The 20,045-nt window shown below is 36.1% G+C and overlaps 1 protein-coding gene across 6 annotated transcripts in view; it reads left to right on the plus strand.

Annotated features, from left to right (window-relative positions):
* Ryr2 (ryanodine receptor 2) overlaps positions 1 to 20,045 on the plus strand; it is a 681,083-nt gene that overhangs the window by 345,813 nt on the left and 315,225 nt on the right. For all 6 annotated transcript variants that reach the window (XM_023700826.1, XM_023700825.1, XM_023700827.1 and 3 more), the window contains exons 13-15: positions 11,612 to 11,776; positions 16,245 to 16,366; positions 18,989 to 19,172. In XM_023700826.1, the coding sequence (XP_023556594.1) occupies positions 11,612 to 11,776; positions 16,245 to 16,366; positions 18,989 to 19,172 (471 nt within the window). The remainder of the gene's footprint in view (positions 1 to 11,611; positions 11,777 to 16,244; positions 16,367 to 18,988; positions 19,173 to 20,045) is intronic.

Genomic DNA, 20,045 nt, shown 5'->3' on the forward strand with positions numbered 1-20,045 from the left:
TAGCTAGGAAAACAGAAAGGAAAGAAAGGGGAGGGGAAGGGAGGGGAGAGCAGGGGAGGGGAGGAGAGCGGAGGGAAGGGGAGAGGGCAACACAATGCCTCCAGAAACTCTCAACTCACCTAAGCTGATACATGGAATATTGATATGGAAGAAAATAAAAGCCAGACATCTGAATTATATACAGTGATAAAAGAGAAGACAAAAAAATTAATAAGGTTATTGGTGAGTTTAGAGATGAAATAGTACAGATAATGGGTTTAATAAACAAAATAATCAAAGTCAGGTGGGCCTGGTGGTGCAAGCCTATAATCTCAGCATCCCAGAGTCTGAGGCAGGAGGATCATTGTGAGTTTGAGACCGTCCTGGGCTGCAAAGTGAGCTCAAGGCCAGCCTAAACTGCATAGTGAGACCCTGTCTCAAGAAAAAAAAATAGTGAGCAGAAATGACTTGTGTATGGACAGAGTGTGAAAACTAAAATAGGGCTAATATGGGTGAAAATATGTGCAGAGATACCTTAAAAATAATTAGAGCACCTGAAAAATGGGTCCAGTACCTGCTAGGTGACACAAGGAGACTAAGATTAGTGAAAACCAGAAGACAGCATAAATGGTATTAGAAACAGCTCTGTTCACAGAAATAGAAAACTTTCCAAGTATTGGGAAAGGATTAAGCATTAAATAGATTAACAAGATGTAGAGAATCTCCAATTAGCCAGAATCAGGAAAGGTTTTTCCCACAGCATATCATAGCCAAAATCCTAGAAATTTGACATAAACACAGAATCTTAAAAGCTGTTAGAGAAAAGCAAGAAATCATTTATAAAGTTAAATCCAGTATAATTTCAGCAGACTTCTCAACAAAAAGCTTAAAGGTCAGGAGAGCTTGTAGTGAAAGTGTTTTAGATCCTAAAACAAAACAATTTCTAGCCCAGACTAACATACCCTATAAAACAGTATTTCAAATTTGATGAAGAAATAAAATCTTTGTATGACAAAAAACACTTTAAGAAATTCATGAACGTGAAAATAGAACTCCAAAAAGTTTGTCAAAGACATCCTACAAAGCGAAAATAAAATCAACAATTCTAAAAGATCTAATGTAGTGAACACACCAGGTAATGTGTGCAGTTAAGCAGAAAGGAAAAAAGGGAATAAGCAACAGCAGACAAAATAATGTAATGATATGAATAAGCCAGTACTTTTAAGTATTGTAATCAGTCAGTGTGAATGGTCTCAATTTCCAGGTGAAAATACACAGATTGACAGGTTAGATAAAAAAGGAGCATGTAAAGGAGCTTTTTCTATATAGAAAAAGCATAGTTAATCCCCAAAGAAATTTATAGCTAAAAACTTGAAAGTAAACAGAAGTGGCTATCTCATTTATAGATGAAGTGGACTTGAAACCAAAATCTACCAGAAAAGGCAATGAAGATCACTAGATATATTCTTAAACAAACACTATTGAACATAAAAGATCATATAAGCATGAAATCATGAACACAGTTATGGTGGGGAGCCTCAGTACCCCGCTATCACACATAGACAAATGAGCTGGACAAAGAAATCAACAAAAATGTCAGACCTGACTCATAGAGTCATAGAGTCAGACAAATCTACTTAATTGATAAGATTTCTATAGAGTGTGTCACCCAGCAACAATACATTGCACATTCTTCTCAGTAGCATTTAGACCTTTATTCAACATAGACCACATACTAGTGTATAAATTAGGTTTAAGTAAATACAGAACAATAAAAAATATGACTGCATATTTTAAGATCATAGTGCAATGGAACTAGAAATCATCAGCAAAAGAAACCACAGAAAATATGCAAACACATGGATATTAAACAATATGCTCATGAATAATCAATGAGTTACAGAAGGAATAAAGAAATTAGATCTTAGAATCAAAGAATAATGCCAGTACAACATAACAGCATCCATGGGTCAAAGAAAAGATCCATATCAGTCCAGTTGGAAATGAAAAGCTGAAACGGTCAGCATCCAGATAATTTTTAGTAAGTACCTCATAAACCTTGACTACAGAAAATTGGACAATCCAGAAGAAATGGATAGATTCATAGATACACATAAATAAATCACCAAAACTGAAACAAGACCTAAAAGCTCTAAATGATCCAATATAGGTGTCTTAGTTACTTTTTACTCGTTGCTGGGACAAATGCCCCACACTCAAAATGAAAGAAGGAAAGGTTTATTTAGCTCACAGTTACTGGAGGGTCCATATTCCGCTGGCTCCAAGGCAAACAACAGCAGTTCATGCGGCAGGAAATAATGAAGAGCAGAGGAGGAGCAGCAGCAGCAGCGGCGTCCATCAAGCCTCTCTCTTCCTCCTACGCTGACTGCGAAGACCAGTGCTCCACAGTAAAGATAGGAGCTCCTCCAAAGTGGCTCCACTGCGAAGGTCAGGCTCCTCCGAAGACTGAGACTTCTCCATGGAGGCTGGACGGGGCAGCAGGAAACCAGGCAGGGTGGCTACCTGCCTTTCTCAATTCCTGGGCCCTGTCCACCTGCAGGGCAAGGCCCCCATGCTGCCGGAGCTGATTCAGCCAAGTTGACACAATGTATCAACTAACACAATAGGTGATAAAATTGAGGCAGTAAACAACAACAAGAACTATCAGTTAAAAAAAATCCCAAAACTGAGTAGATTCATCACTGTAGTCTTCCAGAAATTCAGGGGAGAACTAATATTAATATTCCTTGAACTTTTTAATGAAATTTAAAGGGAGGGAATATTTCCAAACTCATTATGAGAAGTAAGCAGCTTGATTCCAAAACCAGAGAATCAAGTGAACATAGTTGCAAAGATCATCAAGAAGGTGCTGGTAAGCAGAATTCCACAAGCCATTAAAAGGATTATGTATCATGTCAAGGTAGGCTTCATCCCAAGCATGGTTCAACATATACAAATCAAAAAGTATAATACCTCATGTACATAGAAGCAAGAACAAAAATCACATGACCGTCTCATATACACAAAAAAATTCATTGATAAAATTCAACATTTGTTCCTGATAAAAACCTTGAAAAAATAGGTAATAAAAGTCTTTATCTTAATCCGGTAAATACCATTTATGCAAGCCTGCTGCCGATATCATATAAGGAAAAACTGAAAGCTTTTTCTCTAAAATCAGGGACAACACAGAGATGTCCACTATTCCCACTCTTGTTCATTATGGTACTTGACACTTTAGCTAGAGCAATTAGATAGAGGAAAGAAAAAAGAAATATGCATAGGAAAGGAAGAATTCAAACTATGCTTCTTTACAGATGACATGATCTTTTATGTAGAAAACCTAAAATATTTCACAAAAGATTCCTCGAGCCAATAAAAAATTCATCAAGGTAGCAAGACATAAAGTCCATACACAAAATCAATAGGGGGCTCACCAAATAGCTCAGCAGATTCAAGTGCCTGTAAGCAAGCGCAGGGGCCAGGGTTCCATCCCCTGGGCGGGCTGTGCTGGCCACGCCCCCGGGACATGCTGAGACAGCAATTGAGACTGAGCATGATGGCTTGCACCTGTAATCCCAGCTCTTGGCAAGCTGTAAACAGGAGAGTCACTGTGAGTCTGAACTAGTAGTGAGACCCTGAACATCCTGTAGATGCTTCCCTAAAATATAGAAAAAAAAAAAGTCTCCAACAATGGCGTTACCAAGAAAGAAAATAGGAAACACCACTATTCATAGTAGTAACAAGAAAAATTAAATACTTAAGAATTAACTTCATAATGGAAGTAAAATATGTTTATTACAAAACTATAATACTCTGAAAAAAGATATCAAAGGAGACATAAAAATGTGAATTTATCTCATTCCTAGATAAGCAGAACCAGTGTTGTAAAAATGGTCATACTTCCAAAACTGATGTATGCATTTAATGCCATCCCAACCAAGTACCAACAGCATTCTACACACAACTATAGAAAACAATCCTAAAATTCATATGGAACCAAAAGAGACCTCGAATAACAAAAGCAATCCCGAGAAACAACAAACCAGGCTATATTACAAAGCTACAGTGATTACAAAAACCAAAACCGAAACCAAAAATTTCAGCATGCTACTAGCACAGAAATGGGCACAAGGATCAGTGAAACAGCATGGAGGGTCAGTACCAACCCTGAACACATTCAGCCATCTGATCCTTGATAAGGAAAATGAAAACATACACAGGTTGGAAGATTGTCTCTGTAACCAATGGTACTGGGCATGCTGGTATCCATATGCAGGGTGTTGAATCTAGACCCATTATCTTTCATCATGTAGTAAACTAAAATCAAAGTAGACCAAATGCCTAGATATTAGAACACAAGAAACCTGCTGGAGGTAAGTTAGGTAAAGTTCTTGATGACATAGGCATAGCCAAGGACTTTTGGAGCAAAACAGAAAAGAATATCAACAATCAACAGACGGAATTATTTCAGTCAGTGATGGTGAACCTTTGGCAGATTTCAATGATAAGACACAGCCTTCTGGGGAATTGGTGCCATAGGTTTGCCATCCGTGAATCATATCAAATTAAAACCCTTCTGAACAGCAAAGGAAAGTACCAACAGAATGAAAGAACAACCTACAGAATGGGAAAAAAATTGCCAGCACTCCTTGGCTAGAGGGCCAATATCTAGAATATACAAGGAACATAGAAAAATTAATTCCCCAAATAAAAGAACCAATGGAAATGGGCAATTGAAATGAATTGTTACTTCTCAGAAAAAGAACAGGGAGGCAATAAGTGCATGAAAATGTGGCCAGTACCTGTGGTCATTAGAGAAAGATTTTCATTAAAAAATTAAATAATAACAAATGCTTAGAAGGCTATGAAAAAAAAAGATTTCTTTTGCTCTCTTGGTAGAACTATAAAATCACTATAGAAATCACAGAATTATAGAAATACACCCATTCCACAAAAATATAAAAATGGAAATTCCATCCCAGCTATTTCCCTTCTAGGTATTTTCCCAAAAGAATTAAAGACATATTACACTGATACATGCATGCTGATATGAATGGTGGCTCAACTCATGATAACTAAATATTGGAAATGGCCTGTGTGTCCTTAAGCAGTTGAATGGATAAATAAAGTGTGACATTTGTACACAGTGGAGTGTACTACAGAAGGATAAATTGGAAACGTTTGTAAGAAACTGGATGCACCGCGAGACCATGATGTTAAGTGAAATAAATCGGACACAGAAACTTCAATATTGAATGGTTTCTTTTATATGAGAAACCCAAAGGATAAATAAAGAGCTATGTGGGTGCTACATAATGCAGAGGATGATAGATCTTTTACAAATGATAAGGACACCAAAAAGTAGAGGAAGGGGGAAGGGAATGGAGGAAAAATGGACATGAATTAAGATGCTTTGCATATCTGTACCAACTTCTCATTGTGAATGTAATCATTATGTACTGCAAATATGTACCAATAAAACTAAGAACTGAAAATTCTATCCACAGTCTTCAAAAAGTTCTAAAATTTACATAGTATAATCTCATAGCTTAGTATTATTTGAACTATTACAAAATACAAATGAGCATTTCACAAGAAATAAATAGTGCACACATAGCGATATTTGTGGAAAATTAAAGAGTAATTAATAATGCTGATTATAATGTTTACAATAGCCTAGTTCATTGAAGGACTCAATGAAATTAAAATTCATATTGAAAAGTATTTTCTGCAATTACATAATAAAGTAGCACTGAACTTATAATCAACTCAAACAGAATAAAATTAGGGTTTTTCACACTGTCAACAGATAGGAAAAATTATGACGTTAAATACTTCCACTCATTTCTTGGTTAATGATCATATTTGGTCCTGATCCTAGTCCCTGTTCTTTAAAATAAATATTGGGTTTACTTTCATGTATAAGTTGATGCTTATTTTTTTCTGGATGCTGCCAGTTGGGTAAAATATATGCCACGCCTTTATGTATTTCTGTTACTTTATTTCTAGCAAAAAGAATTGAGTATTTACATTCAGAAAGAAAAAAATTACTGTATCCAAGACTCAGGTATGAAGTTCGTACATGAATTGAATTGCCATAGTTTCTGTATCACAAACCATATTTTTATCGTTAATGAAAGACTAAACTTCTCTACATCATTTGAAAACTAATAACTTTTATTTATCTTGTACTCAAAAATATGGCTTTGGAAATTTTGGAGTGGGGATTGGTACTGATGAATGGTTGTATTATTAGTCTCTTATTTCTGTGGAAGATGTCCCTTATTCCTGTTCAAAGTATATTTTATTCACATTTTGCAAATCATTGAGATCATTGTGAGGATTAATAAATGAGTCTGGCTTAGAAGAGCAAATGACCAGTTAGCAAGAGGAAGTTCAGCCTCAGTTACCACTGGGATGCTCTGACACTAATGTGAACATTCAATAGATGATCTCAAATTCAGGATTTGACAAAGAATCACCAACTTCTTACAGTCCTGTGTAGGTGGAACAAAAGTAATCATGTAGTAGTTTGTCGTATCACCTAGATTGGTTCTTTCTAAAGGAAAAGATTCTACATAATGAAGAATGAAGTTTGTTCTTCCCTGCTTCTCGAATTTTTAACTAGCAATCAAAAATGTGTTTAAATGTCACTTTTAATTATAAGGTAAATCTGCTAATCGTGTATGCATTATGCCCTTCCTCCAACTGATGTAGTTTGTTTTTTAGTTTAAAATACCATTGAAACATTCCTCTGCAGGTGATTTCCTATACTTCCTCCCCTCAGACACCAGGAATAGAAGTCTGTTGTCACTGAGATGAACTGTTGACAGCATCATGTAAGACCTTCGATAAGATTACAAAGATTGTAGAGCCAATGGCAAAGGTTTGCCATTTTTAGTATCTAAATTTTAGTATACTACTTTTCTTTTTGGTCCTTATTCTTGGTTCAGAAAATGTTTAAGATGTTTCACAATATGCCTTCTCTCTTAGCAAAAGTAAAAGTTAGAATTTGTTATATGTCAAACAGTGTGCTAAGCACTTTTTGTTTATGATCTTATTTAGTCCTACTTCAACCAACTATAGATGGGAGATGTATTTTTTTTTTTTTCCAGAATCGGGGATTGAACTCAGGCCCTTGTGCTTGCCAAGGAAGCACTTATTCCACTGAGCCAACTGGCCCATGGGAGATGTATTTTAAATCTACATTATGCCTTGGTGAAGAAACTGAGGCATAGTCAAGTTACATGGGAGATCTGGACTGTGAACCTGAGTAATAAACCCAAATTTGTTAGGAAAGATGCACAGGTGCCAGCTGCAAAGACACACAGACAGTCGTGCAAGCAAAGCCAGGGCTCCAGCAGAAAGGCTGCTGCCCCGCCTTTGGTCTTTATTTTCATATATCCTGAGTTTCAGCCTTTGGGTTACTTTAGGTGAACATAACAAGATCCCATATGTGTGCAAGATTAATGTTTAGGCTATACGTGAGAACCTACTAGGCATCTGGGAGCAAGGACACAAAAACAGGGTGTCCTTGAGTTCCAATTGTTCTTGGTTATTCCTGCAGCTGTAGCTGTCCTGTTTTCGCTTTCCTCCTCCCACATGCCCTGCAGGTTATTTCACACATTGCTATATTAACTCTTTCTTATCCCAACACAAATTTTCTTATAAAATAAAGAAAACAGAGGAAATGTATTGCTTACTTGTCATTATCTATTTCTTACTCAGTGATTTAAGAAATCTAAAATTCTAAAATAGCTAAAAAAATTTTATTTTTTCTTAACGAAAGAGTTATATAAAGTTATCAGTGAAGATTACTTTTACCTTTAATTAAAATTAAATTCGAAAGTTATATTTTCGATAACCTTTTCTATGCAGGTATCTATAAAATAATGACGAGTCATGGAAATATTTTTGCGCTTTTAAGGTTTCCTTAATTTAACCATTATTTACCTTAAGGAGACTTGGTTAATAAAAAAAATCTAAGTAAAGAAAAACAACATCATCTAAGGATAAATGTCTCCCTTTTTTTTCTATTAGTCACCTGATAGAATGATTTGGACAGATTTAAGGATTATTTCTGCTGATGCTAGAATAATCCACCTGAACTACCTAGTCCAGACTATTAGAATCTATGTACAGATCTAATTTATTGGTGAGTCTAGTTTGGTAAACCTACTGCCTGTATATTATGGTATGAGGCCATTACTGTTCAGAAATAGCTCTGGCTTTTTAACGAGGCATTTTGGTATTACCATGCCAAAATATCACTGAATATTTTTCAGGCCAGTCATTTTTTTCTTCTGGAAACATTTTGATCTCATTTGTAGATTAGATTTTCCAAGCTTTCATGAATGCAATTATTTGAATGCTTACATAGTTAGCACATTTTTGTGAGAAATCCCCAGAAATTAATTAATTAGTTAATTAATTAAATACATCTTCATTGAGAACCTGGCATTCATAGGCTTAAATCTGGTCCTGGAGCTATGGAGCAATTTCAGTGAACTGTCAACATTACCTCAATACTGAAATATAATATTCATAAGAAGTCATGAATCAAAAGAAAATTTCTTGCAGTGACTGAAGTGGTCTTTGCAATCCTAACTGTACGCTGTGTTGAGAAGAGTTATGTTATCTTTGAACATTTTTATGGTTCTCAGCATCTCAAGATAAATAAAAATTTATGGGTGTTACATGGCAAGGGCCTTAGAATTCCTTTTATTAATTGTAGGAGGTATAAAAATTAAATTTTATAGTCTTTTGAGGGAAATTTCTATTTAATTGAGAAGTACTTATGGTACAGTGCTTTTAGTGGCAATGTAAACTTCAGTTCGGAAAAATTTTGCTGACCTAATTTTAACTGCACTGACTCTCAGGCAATTACAGACTTATATTAAGTCAGTGCAGCTAGTTTTTTATTTTACTTTTTGTTACCACGTTTCATTTTTATGAGTTGTAGTTTTTTGCTTGAGATCACCCCTCTATTTGTTCATTATGAATATGTTTACTTTTATGCCTTTTACCATATTTTATGCTTATAAGAGTTGTTTAAAAGTCTTATCTGCTGTTTGTTAGATCTGGGATCATAAAAAAAAGATCTGGGATCATCTTTGCTTTTACTTCTGTTGCCTCTTTTTGTTTATGTATACTTTTATAGCATACATGTTGTTTTTCTTTTAAAAACATCTTATTTTGACAGAGTACTGGATGTCATAAACGATGCATTGTAAAAATTGAATTTTGTTGAGGTTTTCTTTCTGAAGAGTTAGTTGGTTTTGCAGGCAGTTAATCGTGTTGGATTGAAACTCCAGTGAACAGTGAGCAGTTCCATTGGGGCTAGCTCTTCCTGCTTATCTCTCTCATTATATTGGGTCTGCCCCATGTGTGCACACTTTAGTAGTTGAAAGAAGTTAGATGAATTTGATAATAAGATATTTTGGATACCTCTTTAGTCCAGGATATTGCCTGTGAGCCCTAAAGTGTCCCCTTTGATATCTCAAGCCCATATAACAGCTGCCTGAAAGATAGGCAGAATGGGCAGGACTTCCTCTGAGGCCCACGGCAGCCAGTTGGGAGTCAGGCTAAGGATTGCTTGCCTATCCAAAGTATTCCTCTCTCCAGTTTCTCTCTGGTTTGTCCTTCTCAAGTATCTTGCAATAGATCCTGAAAAGTACTTTTTCCCTATGTATTATAATAATTTTCAGAGGAGGACTAGTGGAACTAAACTAGGCCATCATTTCCCCAAAGAACATAGAAAAATAACATTTAAAAACTGATGCTACGAGTTAGTAAAAATTAAATAGAAAATTAAAACATTGATTTGTTAAACAAAAATGATACCAATATTAAAGGCTATTAATTTAGAAATGGGCAGCTAACAGAAAGCTTTAGTAAGATCATTGCTTGTCCAACCTGGACCCTGTATTTCCAGCAGCAGAGGGTAATTTTCTGTGAGTTTTCTCATGTGTCATGTTCTTCACTTATTTGTGTGTGCTTGTGGTAGTTCAAAGCATTGAGCTAAGTTTTATCTGAATTTCTCTTAAATGTCAGATGTAGAAAATGGTAGAAAGTAAGGCAGGAAAGATTAGGAGTGACCTTGATTCTTTCATTCAGGAATTGATGACACTTTCTTTTCCTAATGTGACTTCAACAGTGCTTACTTGCTTGAAGAGTCAGAAGAACTAAAATATATAGTCATCTTGAGATTTAATAAATAAAACTTTTACTCTGCAGTGAGATTTGAGCCACTTTAATAAAACTCAAAAAACATAACTTTTAAGTAAATGGCTCTGTGGCTTTCCAAAACACAAATCTGCAAGCCCTTAAAGAGACTGCAAACTGATTTCCTTGGATAAAAGAAAAAATGTTTATAAGGTCATTATTTTCTTCTGAAAAGATTAATACATTGTTATATTTTCCTTGAGAATTTGATTTTTGTATTGACTAGGTATAAGTGGATTAGTAGTTTATCTCATTTGATAGAATGAAATTAAAATGGTTTATCTATTTTATTGCTGATCCTTAGACTAATGTTCCAAGTTATTTGCATAAGAGTGAACTTAATCGATAATTACATGTTTTCTTAGATGACATTGACTTTTCCCTATTGAGAATTTTAATATATTTTAATTTTAATTTTAAAAAGTGCTCACATTGACTTTGGGGTCAATAATTATTAGCACAAAAAGTAAATGACATGAGGAAATCTGCAGTTACGTTTTTGGGTCTCTTTGATTATTCTTTTGGTGTAACAGATATCAATTTTCCTCCAAACGTTTATGTAGCTACAACTAATATCAGACAATAATAAAAGACAATGAAGTAAAGTAAGTGAGGAAAGTTAGGTCAAAGGAGAAAAGAATGAGAGAGGAGGTGTATTAGGCTTCTTGGTTATTTTAAGGGGAACACAGAGCTTTAAGACATGGAGTCCTTGACCATCAGTCCTTGTAGTAGTAAAAATCTCTGTGGTCCAAGTTGAAAATTGTGGCAGTTGAAACTGAAATACAGTGCTATCTCATGTTATCATTGACATCATCATTGTCATTGTCATGGTCAAAATTATCCAAGTTTATTAAAGTAAGTATTTTATCCCAGGTACATGGTGAAAACTTTACATACATTATCTCATATCTTCTTGTCCTATACAGGTGCACTTTTACTGGCTTCATTTATAGATGAGAAAAAATTCAGTCTTGAAAACTTGATTACTTTATTAAAATTCTAGAGGTAACAAGTGTCAGGGATTGAATTCGAATTGAATCTTTCTGATACCTACTGTTAACCACCAATCATGAAAGAAAAACCTGGAAAGATGACTAAGACTGAATCATTACTTTTAAGATCTCTGGTTTAAAATTTGCCATTAACTAAAGAAAACATTTATGTTATATCCAAAATAATTTTCTAATAGTGTAAAATCATCAGCAATAAGCTATATATTTTGTTAGTTTCCCATCCTGGTTTTCAGTAGGGATGATGCTGTTAGAATAGAGTATCTGATCAGTATTATTTCCATGGGCTTCAGAATGTGATATTCTGGAAGGACCATAACTACAGTAAAGCAAATGACTATTGATAGTGGCTGGTGCTTTTTAGACCTTTGCTAATCCCTTTTCTTTCTACTTAGGAAAAACTGGACGTGGGGGTGAGAAAAGAAGTTGATGGTATGGGAACGTCTGAAATAAAATATGGTGACTCAGTATGCTACATCCAGCACGTGGATACAGGCCTGTGGCTTACTTACCAGTCTGTAGATGTGAAATCCGTGAGAATGGGTTCTATACAGCGTAAGGTAAGGTTACATAAAGACATAATTTATAACTCTATCTTTTTTAGAATAAAAAAATACACAATCAAAGAGGTAGCGAATTCTTTCAGCCACCTGCTAAAGTTCATTACTTTACATGCTGGAGGGCAAATCCCACCATATGTTTATTTAAGCACTGCAGCCAAGTGCTGCTGTATGTACCAAATCGCCTGCCGGCATGTACAACCCCATCTGCCTCGTTTCTTTTAATGGGAGGAAACCCTGGAGAAAGTGAACTATTAATAAATTGTTAAAGTGGCAGCTCCTCTGAGCCCTGTGAAATCCCTCTATGATAGGCTCTGGTTTTGTAAGTTGAGCGATTAATGGGAATGATATCAATACCGCATCCAACTAGGGGATTCATGAGCATAAATATTAAGCAAAGATGTATACCGTCTCTGGATTCAGGCTTAGCTCAGCGAACTTCCTTTTTCTCAATCCACGAAGCTAGTCCTTCGCTGACCTCCCCTAACTCACAGGAGAGAGATCACGCTCTGGAGGTGATATGCTAGCCTTCCTGCCCTGCCCCTTTCTCCTGTTCTTCTGCCAATTTCAGTTTTCTCAGCATAGAGATTATAGCATAGTCCTTGAAATCCATAAACGCCATGGCTTTTGCACATGGTGCCTTTGCATAGTCTTTCTTCTGCCTAGAGGGTTTTCTTGTCTGCTCAATTCCTGTTCATTCTTCAGACTTAGCATTAAAGCCCACCTTGGAAGTTCTTATTTCAGCTACACTACTACCTCCTCCTTTGTGTTCTCATAGTATTTGATAAAATTTATTGAATTTTATATTCACTCTCTCTGCTGCATTAGTCACTAGGCGACAGTCTGTCTCTATTCCCTGATTTGTGAGTTCCTGCCGGCAGCATGAGGTAGTAGACGGCTCATAATTATGCACACTGCGCGCAGCCCCGTGCACAGAACCAAATAACAAGACACGTACTAGTTCTGGAAATGGGAGGCTTTGGTAAGGAAGGCTTTAGTGACAAGAAAAGTTGGTTTTCGACAGAGTCTTCAACCACAGTTTACACACACATTCCAGTGTAAGTCACTCACTGTTCCTGAGATCTGCTAGAGCGATCAGGGGTGATTTAGGGCAGTCAGAGGCTGATGGGGTTTGCCTTGAGTGCCTTCCTGTACTTTTTTCATCAGAATTCTACCAGGAGGGTTTCAGCCAATTCTGTGAGGCTTTCATCTTTATAATGAGATGGTTAATTGTTTTCTAATCTTTGACTTATGCTCAGAAATTTAAATGCAATAATATGTGAAATATTTATTATTTCCTATAACTGGACCTTCCTGTTGTAAAACTTACTATGAAAAATTCAAATATATACAAAGAAAAATAAAACCAAAACCAAGTAGTGTAGAGAACCTGTGTATCTATTACTCACCGTAAAAGTCACTCATAGTACTTCCCGTTATCCCTGCTCCTTTCTAGGGCAGTCTTTTTCCATCACAGATTAGTTTTCTCTGACTTAGGTTTTCATATAAGTAATATCATACCTTCTATGTTTTTTTTTCTTTTTTCTTTTTGGTTGTTGCTATTGTTACTGTTCAGCAAAATGCCTGCCACATTCATCCATGTGCTTCCACATTTGGGTCCAAATTGCTGATGCTGCTTTTTGAGCTTCTGAGATTCCAAAGAGCTGGAGGTTAAAGCTGGTTCCATTCACAGTCTAACGGGGAGGAACAGAAGGAGAGGAGGCCACAAGATACATGGGCATGACTCGCTGGCTGACTCAGTGCTAGACTCAGAATGGAGGCCAGTCTGTTGTTTCTGGGCAGCAGTGTCTGCATAGTGCCTGAACCGTTCACAAATGTGTTTCAGGTGAAAGCATGTATTTTTGTTAGCTAGTTTCTTTCTCAGGAACATACTTGTTCTCTATGTTGGCCATCTTCCTTTAGAATAATTGTTGGTGCCGTTTTTTAAATCTTTCTGGTGCCTTTGAAATTTTGTATATATATATATATATTTTTTTTTTTTTTTTCCCCCTATAAATCTCACCCAGCTTGCCTTCATAGTGCACCTTGTACCACTTTATCTCTTTGATTGTTTGTTTGGCTTGGCACATTTTCTCACCATGATGCTTCATTCTTGTTTTCTAGAAGTCATAACTTCTTACATCCTGAGGACAACTGAGACTATTTTAGTCTCTTGCTATTTCTGTTTATTTAACTTTAAAAAATTGATCATTAAATCATTCAGTTTATCAATGAAAGTAGATTAAAGTCATGTGTTTAGTGACCTTTCACTTACTGTTAAACAAATGCCATCCAATCAGTGAAGGATCTTACAGTTTTGTAAACCCTTCTAGACCATTGTGTGCTCTTTTGAAATCCTATTAGATTAAATTAACTAGTGTCAGGGCCGGCCAGATAGCTCAGCAAACTAAAGCACCTGCTTAGGCAAGCCCTAGGGGACCAGGTTTGATCCCCGGCATGCCATGATGGCTGTGCCCCCAAGGCACACTAATACCATGAATGAAGCTGGGCGAAGTGGTGCACACTTGTAATCACAGTGCTTGGGAGGCCGAAAACAGGAGGATCACTACGAGTCTGATCAGTGCAGTGAGACCCTGTAGACCCTGTATGAAATACATTTAAAAAAATTAGTGTTTTGTGAAGACTTATTACTAAATTCTCATGAGGGAAATTATCTTATCTTTGTTTATGGGAATTAGATTTGAATTTCATAAAATTTTCAAACTTACTAGTTTTCATGTGTTATAAAAAGTCACTCTTGTTTGGACTTCTTCCAACCAAGTGGCCATGCAATAACTTCCCTTAGCTCATGGGCTTTATAAACACAGTCACTTTACCAACCCTGGTCACATTAGTTTACCCTCAGGAATTTCTTCAAAGGTTTGTGAGAGCTACCCTGTGAAAACATCCAGTCCTAAGGGTATTCAAATATAGTGTCTTAAATGATCTCTCCAAGCTTTTTAAACAAAACTTGTCTAATTAATCCTTTTGAGGAGGATGATGGTGGTTGTTTAAAGACATAGGGTCTCCTTATGTTGCCCAGGTGGTTCTTAGACTTTTGGACTTACGTGATCCTTCTGCCTCAGTCTGCTCAGTATTTGAACCTACAGGCATGTGCTATGGTGCCTAGTTATAAGTATTAGTCTATGTTTTCTATGCATCTATTCTATTCCTCTGGAATCTCCTGTTCTCTTTATTGTATTTGTCTGTTTTTTCCAGAATATTACATACATTTTTATATTACTGTAATTGTTATACTATCTTCTTATGTTTTGCTTTCTGTTTTATTTTTAGTTTTATCTCTCTTCACAAAGAATCAAATTTTGGGTTTACTCATCTTTTCTATTCTATTACTAGCTCATTAATTTCTTTGTCTTCATTAAAATCCGCTTTCTCACTTTAATTTTTTTTTTTTTTTTTTTTTTTTTTTTTTTTGGTGGAACCGGGGATTGAACTCAGGCCCTTGTGCTTGCCGGGGAAGCACTTATTCCACTGAGCCATCTCCCCAGCCCCTACTTTCTCACTTTCTTTGGTATTCTTTTTTCAGTCTTAAAATAATTGGTATGTTTTTCCAGTTTAGTCAACTTTCTTATAGAGGTGAAGCCAAGGCTATCATATGGTCTAGACGTATCTGCCTCATTGATTTCGATATTGGGAGTTCTTCCTTACCTGCTTTCTAGATAGTTTGTAATTCTAGTTCTAGTGATTTTAGTTCATATACATGATACTAAGTTAAGTAAATGTTGCTGTAAGTGTTGCATGAAGCTGGGTACCAAAGGCAGGTATGAGTAGGAAGGAAGGTCAGAGCAAAAGGCAGCCCTGTGTTCTAAAGTTCTCTTCCTTCCATGGTTTAGGTATTGGCTACAGTATGTAAATTCACACTGAGAAATTCATTGAGGTGTTCACTTAAGATTCTTGCATTTCTCTTTCTTAATATTATACTTTCATAGGAAGTTGAAAATGTAAAGCCTAGCGGAACTAATGAATATGTATAAATTCACAAAAATATTCATGAATAATTCATAAACAAACTATGTAGATTTGAGATGCCTTAGAAGCATTGTTCAGTACTTAGTGATCAGTCCATCTGTGTTGAGAACTTCTTTGTAACTGGTAGTGTTATGCCATAGTACAATGCTGAGTAACGGTTCCTTTGCTTTTTGTTCAGTTTGCTTAGGCTATTTTAGAGCAATCACTGAATATAGACACATGAAAATACCCTGCTGTTTGTTTTACTCAACTTAGTACATTTTTTGAATCATTCTTATAAACCATGACTGAATGAATACACTGAATGGATGTTTACAGGGTACTGTGTGTGTTATTTAATCTGAGCACAGTGGCTCTTCTATCTTCTCTACGTATGTTTGGCTTCCAAGTACCATTGTGGATCAAGCTTTTGAGTGTACATCTTATATCTGATTTGGAAGGGAGCTCTTGGGAACAATGGCATTCTGTTTTCTTACAGGCAATTATGCACCATGAAGGCCACATGGATGATGGCTTAAATTTATCTAGGTCTCAGCATGAAGAATCACGCACAGCACGAGTCATCCGAAGCACAGTCTTCCTTTTCAATAGATTTATAAGGTACGTTTGCTATTACTGTTTTTGTTTTTATGTATTTGGTACAGTGTTTCACTACACAGCTTGGACTCATTGTGATCCTTGTGTTTTTAGCTTTCCCAGTGCTGGGATTACAGGCATGCACCACCACACCTGGTCTCGGTGATCGTGGCTGGCTCAGTGTGCCCAGGGTCAGGGCCAGATGGCATGTGGTGCTGGGGTGCTTTTGGGTTTTACTTTTGTTTCCTTTCTAGATTAAAAATAGACAATTGCTAAATACACCATGATAATAAATATACTACAGATTATAATTAAAAAGCTAGGTAGATGTTATTTTAAAACTTTTTAGAATGAACTTTAAAAATGAGATGTGCTTTTAGAAATTGTATGTGTAATTGTAATTGATAACTACAGGTTAGCCTTATTCTCCAACTTGATCTCTATTGGATCTATTTGATCCCTTTTACAGTGATGAGGGTAATGAGGCTTAGATACTCAAGTTTTTTACATTACATTAAAAGTGAAGTGATTCTTATAATACTAATTTTTTCATGTAATAGTTAAAACTATTGCATATACACAAACTCAGTCATACTTATGGCCAAAGTATTTTTTGGTAATAATGAACAGTCTGATCCATAAATATCATTTCTGTTTAAATTTGCAAATTTGATGAAGGAAAATTTTCTATAAGCATGCAATATTTTATTTGCATACATACAATATACAATATTTTAAAAAGTTGTATTTTGTTTATAAAAATTTACATGCCTATTTCTCAGGTTGGCATTTGTATGTTAGGAGAATGGATATATCTCACACTTATTGACCATATTTCCTCATTTATTCTTTCTTTATTTCATTTATTCTTTCTTTATTTGATATTATTTCAACATAGCTGTTGTAAGCTTTTATGTTATAGATAATAATTTCCTGTGATTACATAAATTACAGATTTTTTAGTAACTTACTAGGTTTTATAACTTATAATTTTATTTTTTCATAGTAGTTAAATTAATTACTTTTCAGTCTTTGAGTATAAAACAGACTTACCTACCTAAGAGTAGATTAATACTCACTTATCTTCCATGTCTTTCATGAGGTGCTCATTGTGTGTGTAGCTAAATGACCCACACAGCATCCCACTTCATCACATCCTAAGTGTGAGCTCCACTTCTTTGCCTCAGTGAAGTGGTCTGTGAATTTTATACTTATCATTTCAATTACTATTAAGTATTACTTGGATTTATTATATCATTCTTTACAATCGGTATTCAATATGATAGATGGAAAAGCTGTAGAGATGATAAAACTAGGAAATAGATGAATTCCATTGATGTGACTGATAAGGAATTTAGACAAAAACTTTAGAATAGTTGTAGTAATGACAATTTCTGTTGATTAATAAGGCTGAAAAATATTCCAAAATTATTAATAAACTCTTAAGTTCATGGCAGTGCATTTAAATAATGTGTAAGCTTTGCAAAATTCAGAGCTAAGGTAAGTCTCACTGATAAAGCATCTAGTTTTAAAAATGTAAGTTCTAATAAATTCAGAAAATGAGAAAAACTTCCTTGCAGTTAGGGAGCACAAATGGAAGTATAATATTTTGTGCATTAACTTTTGTTGTGACTAAGAGTACTACTATAGCAACCATAGTATAGATATTTCTCCTATTCTTTTATGGTGTCTTTCATTTTATTAAAATAAATGTTTTAGTTTGGGATATTTAAAACAAAAATCATGTTTTAATGTGCTTCTCAGATACACTGAAAAATAAATCTTAAAACAGAGTATCTGTAACCTCAACAAATTAAAACATCTCTATCCCACTAATGTTTTCTTCAAAGGCTGGGAAACATCATTGTTTCTTAATCTGACTTTTAAATACATTTGTTTTGTTTAATAGAAGAGCAGTTTATTGTTTCCTCATTACTAGTTAATTTTCCTAAATTAACATCAGAATATATTTTTTAACTGACAGGAATTAGACCTACTAGTAACTAGTGTCAATGATCACAGTACTTCAAAGAATTCCATTTTTGAAAAGCAAACCAGCAAAAAACTAATACGAGGGCTGTGAGACGAGGGCTGTGAGATGAGGGCTGTGAGTTTGGGAAGAAGCAGCCTTAAACCACAAATTATAAAACATAGATTATGGGAAAAGGGGAGATATGTCTTTTGCAAGTGGAAAGGGTACCAAGAGATGGGGCTGAGGGACGAGGAAGGGAAGGAGATCGTGTAGAAAGAATTAAGATGTGTCACCTACATGTACCAAATCCCAACAATGATTGTAATGTTATGCATTAGTATATGCAAATATGTGCTAATAAAAATATATAGTGCTTTGAAATGAAATGAGTTGGTGTCATAGTCAGTTACTCTGCAGGCTTTGGGTCTTTGGTTTCATCAGTTTGCTCCGGACAGTGGCTCTGCATGGTGGAGAGCAGAACATGACTTGGTATGTGCTTGACAGGACATAGGGCTTCTAAAGTGAACATTTGTTATTGTTTCTGGAGGGAAAGGAGATCCTTTCTTGCCTGTTCCTTTTACAGTAGTACAGGGAGAAAGAGTAACATATCTGCAAATCAAAGAACAGTTTGTAAATTGTGAACTACTGACAGAACTATCTGCTGTGGATCTTAGGGGCCTGGATGCTCTCGGCAAGAAAGCGAAGGCACCTGCAGTTGACTTACCCATAGAGTCAGTGAGCCTGAGTTTGCAGGACCTTATCGGCTACTTCCACCCCCCTGATGAGCATCTGGAGCATGAGGACAAGCAGAATCGGCTGCGAGCCCTGAAGAACCGGCAGAATCTCTTCCAGGAAGAGGTGAGGCTCGGGAGACTAAATTCCTTTCTGTCATTCTCTTGGGATGGTGGGGAAGCCTGGTGGTAGAGAAAAGTCTTCCTCTGTTCCATGTCTGTGGCATTTGGGGGAGGGGCAGTGGTGGAGATAGAACCCAGCACTATTGTCCTAATTCACATTCCTGGCCCTTTTGGATTTTTTATTTTGAGACAGTCTCACTGAGTTGCTAAATTACCCAGACTGAGTTCAAATGTGTGATTCTTTACCCTCAGCCTCCCAGAGTGTTGGTATGACGGGTGTGTGAACTATGCACAGCTGTGTTTTGTGATATATGAGTCTACTCTTGAACAGGGGAATCAGACCTGGGAGGAACCTGGTCAATATTATTATTTTTCCATTAATGAGTATTAATTTTACAAGATGAAAAGGACATCTAATTTGTAATCAGCCTTCACCTGGCCATTTTTAAGCACTGCAGTTTGCTTTATGTTGGTTACATAAATATAGAACCTTAAAATAATACAGGCTTTTGAAAATATCAGGGACTCTGAACTATATTCATCCGGTGCTTGGGGTCTTCATCATAATACACCAGGAACTCAGAAGCTCTTCCCTGGAGAAGGATCAAGAGGGCTACCCAAGGAGCAGGCTGAGCACCCCACTGTTGCCCTTTACATATATGTATTTGATGTTGCGAACAGCTCCAGCCCTAAAAAGAGCTCAGGTGTCATTGTTCATAAAGAGAATAAAGGAGGGCTAGCCAAATAGCTCAGCAGATTAAAACGCCTGCTGAGGCAGACCCAGGGGCCAGGAGTTCTATCCCTTGGCCTGTTGTGCCGGCCCTGCCCTCGGGTATGCTGAGAAGGCAATTGAGACTGGGTGTAGTAGTGTGCGCCT

Source organism: Octodon degus, unplaced genomic scaffold (assembly GCF_000260255.1).
Source record: "Octodon degus isolate 3935 unplaced genomic scaffold, OctDeg1.0 scaffold00127, whole genome shotgun sequence".
Classification (NCBI taxonomy): domain Eukaryota; kingdom Metazoa; phylum Chordata; class Mammalia; order Rodentia; family Octodontidae; genus Octodon; species Octodon degus.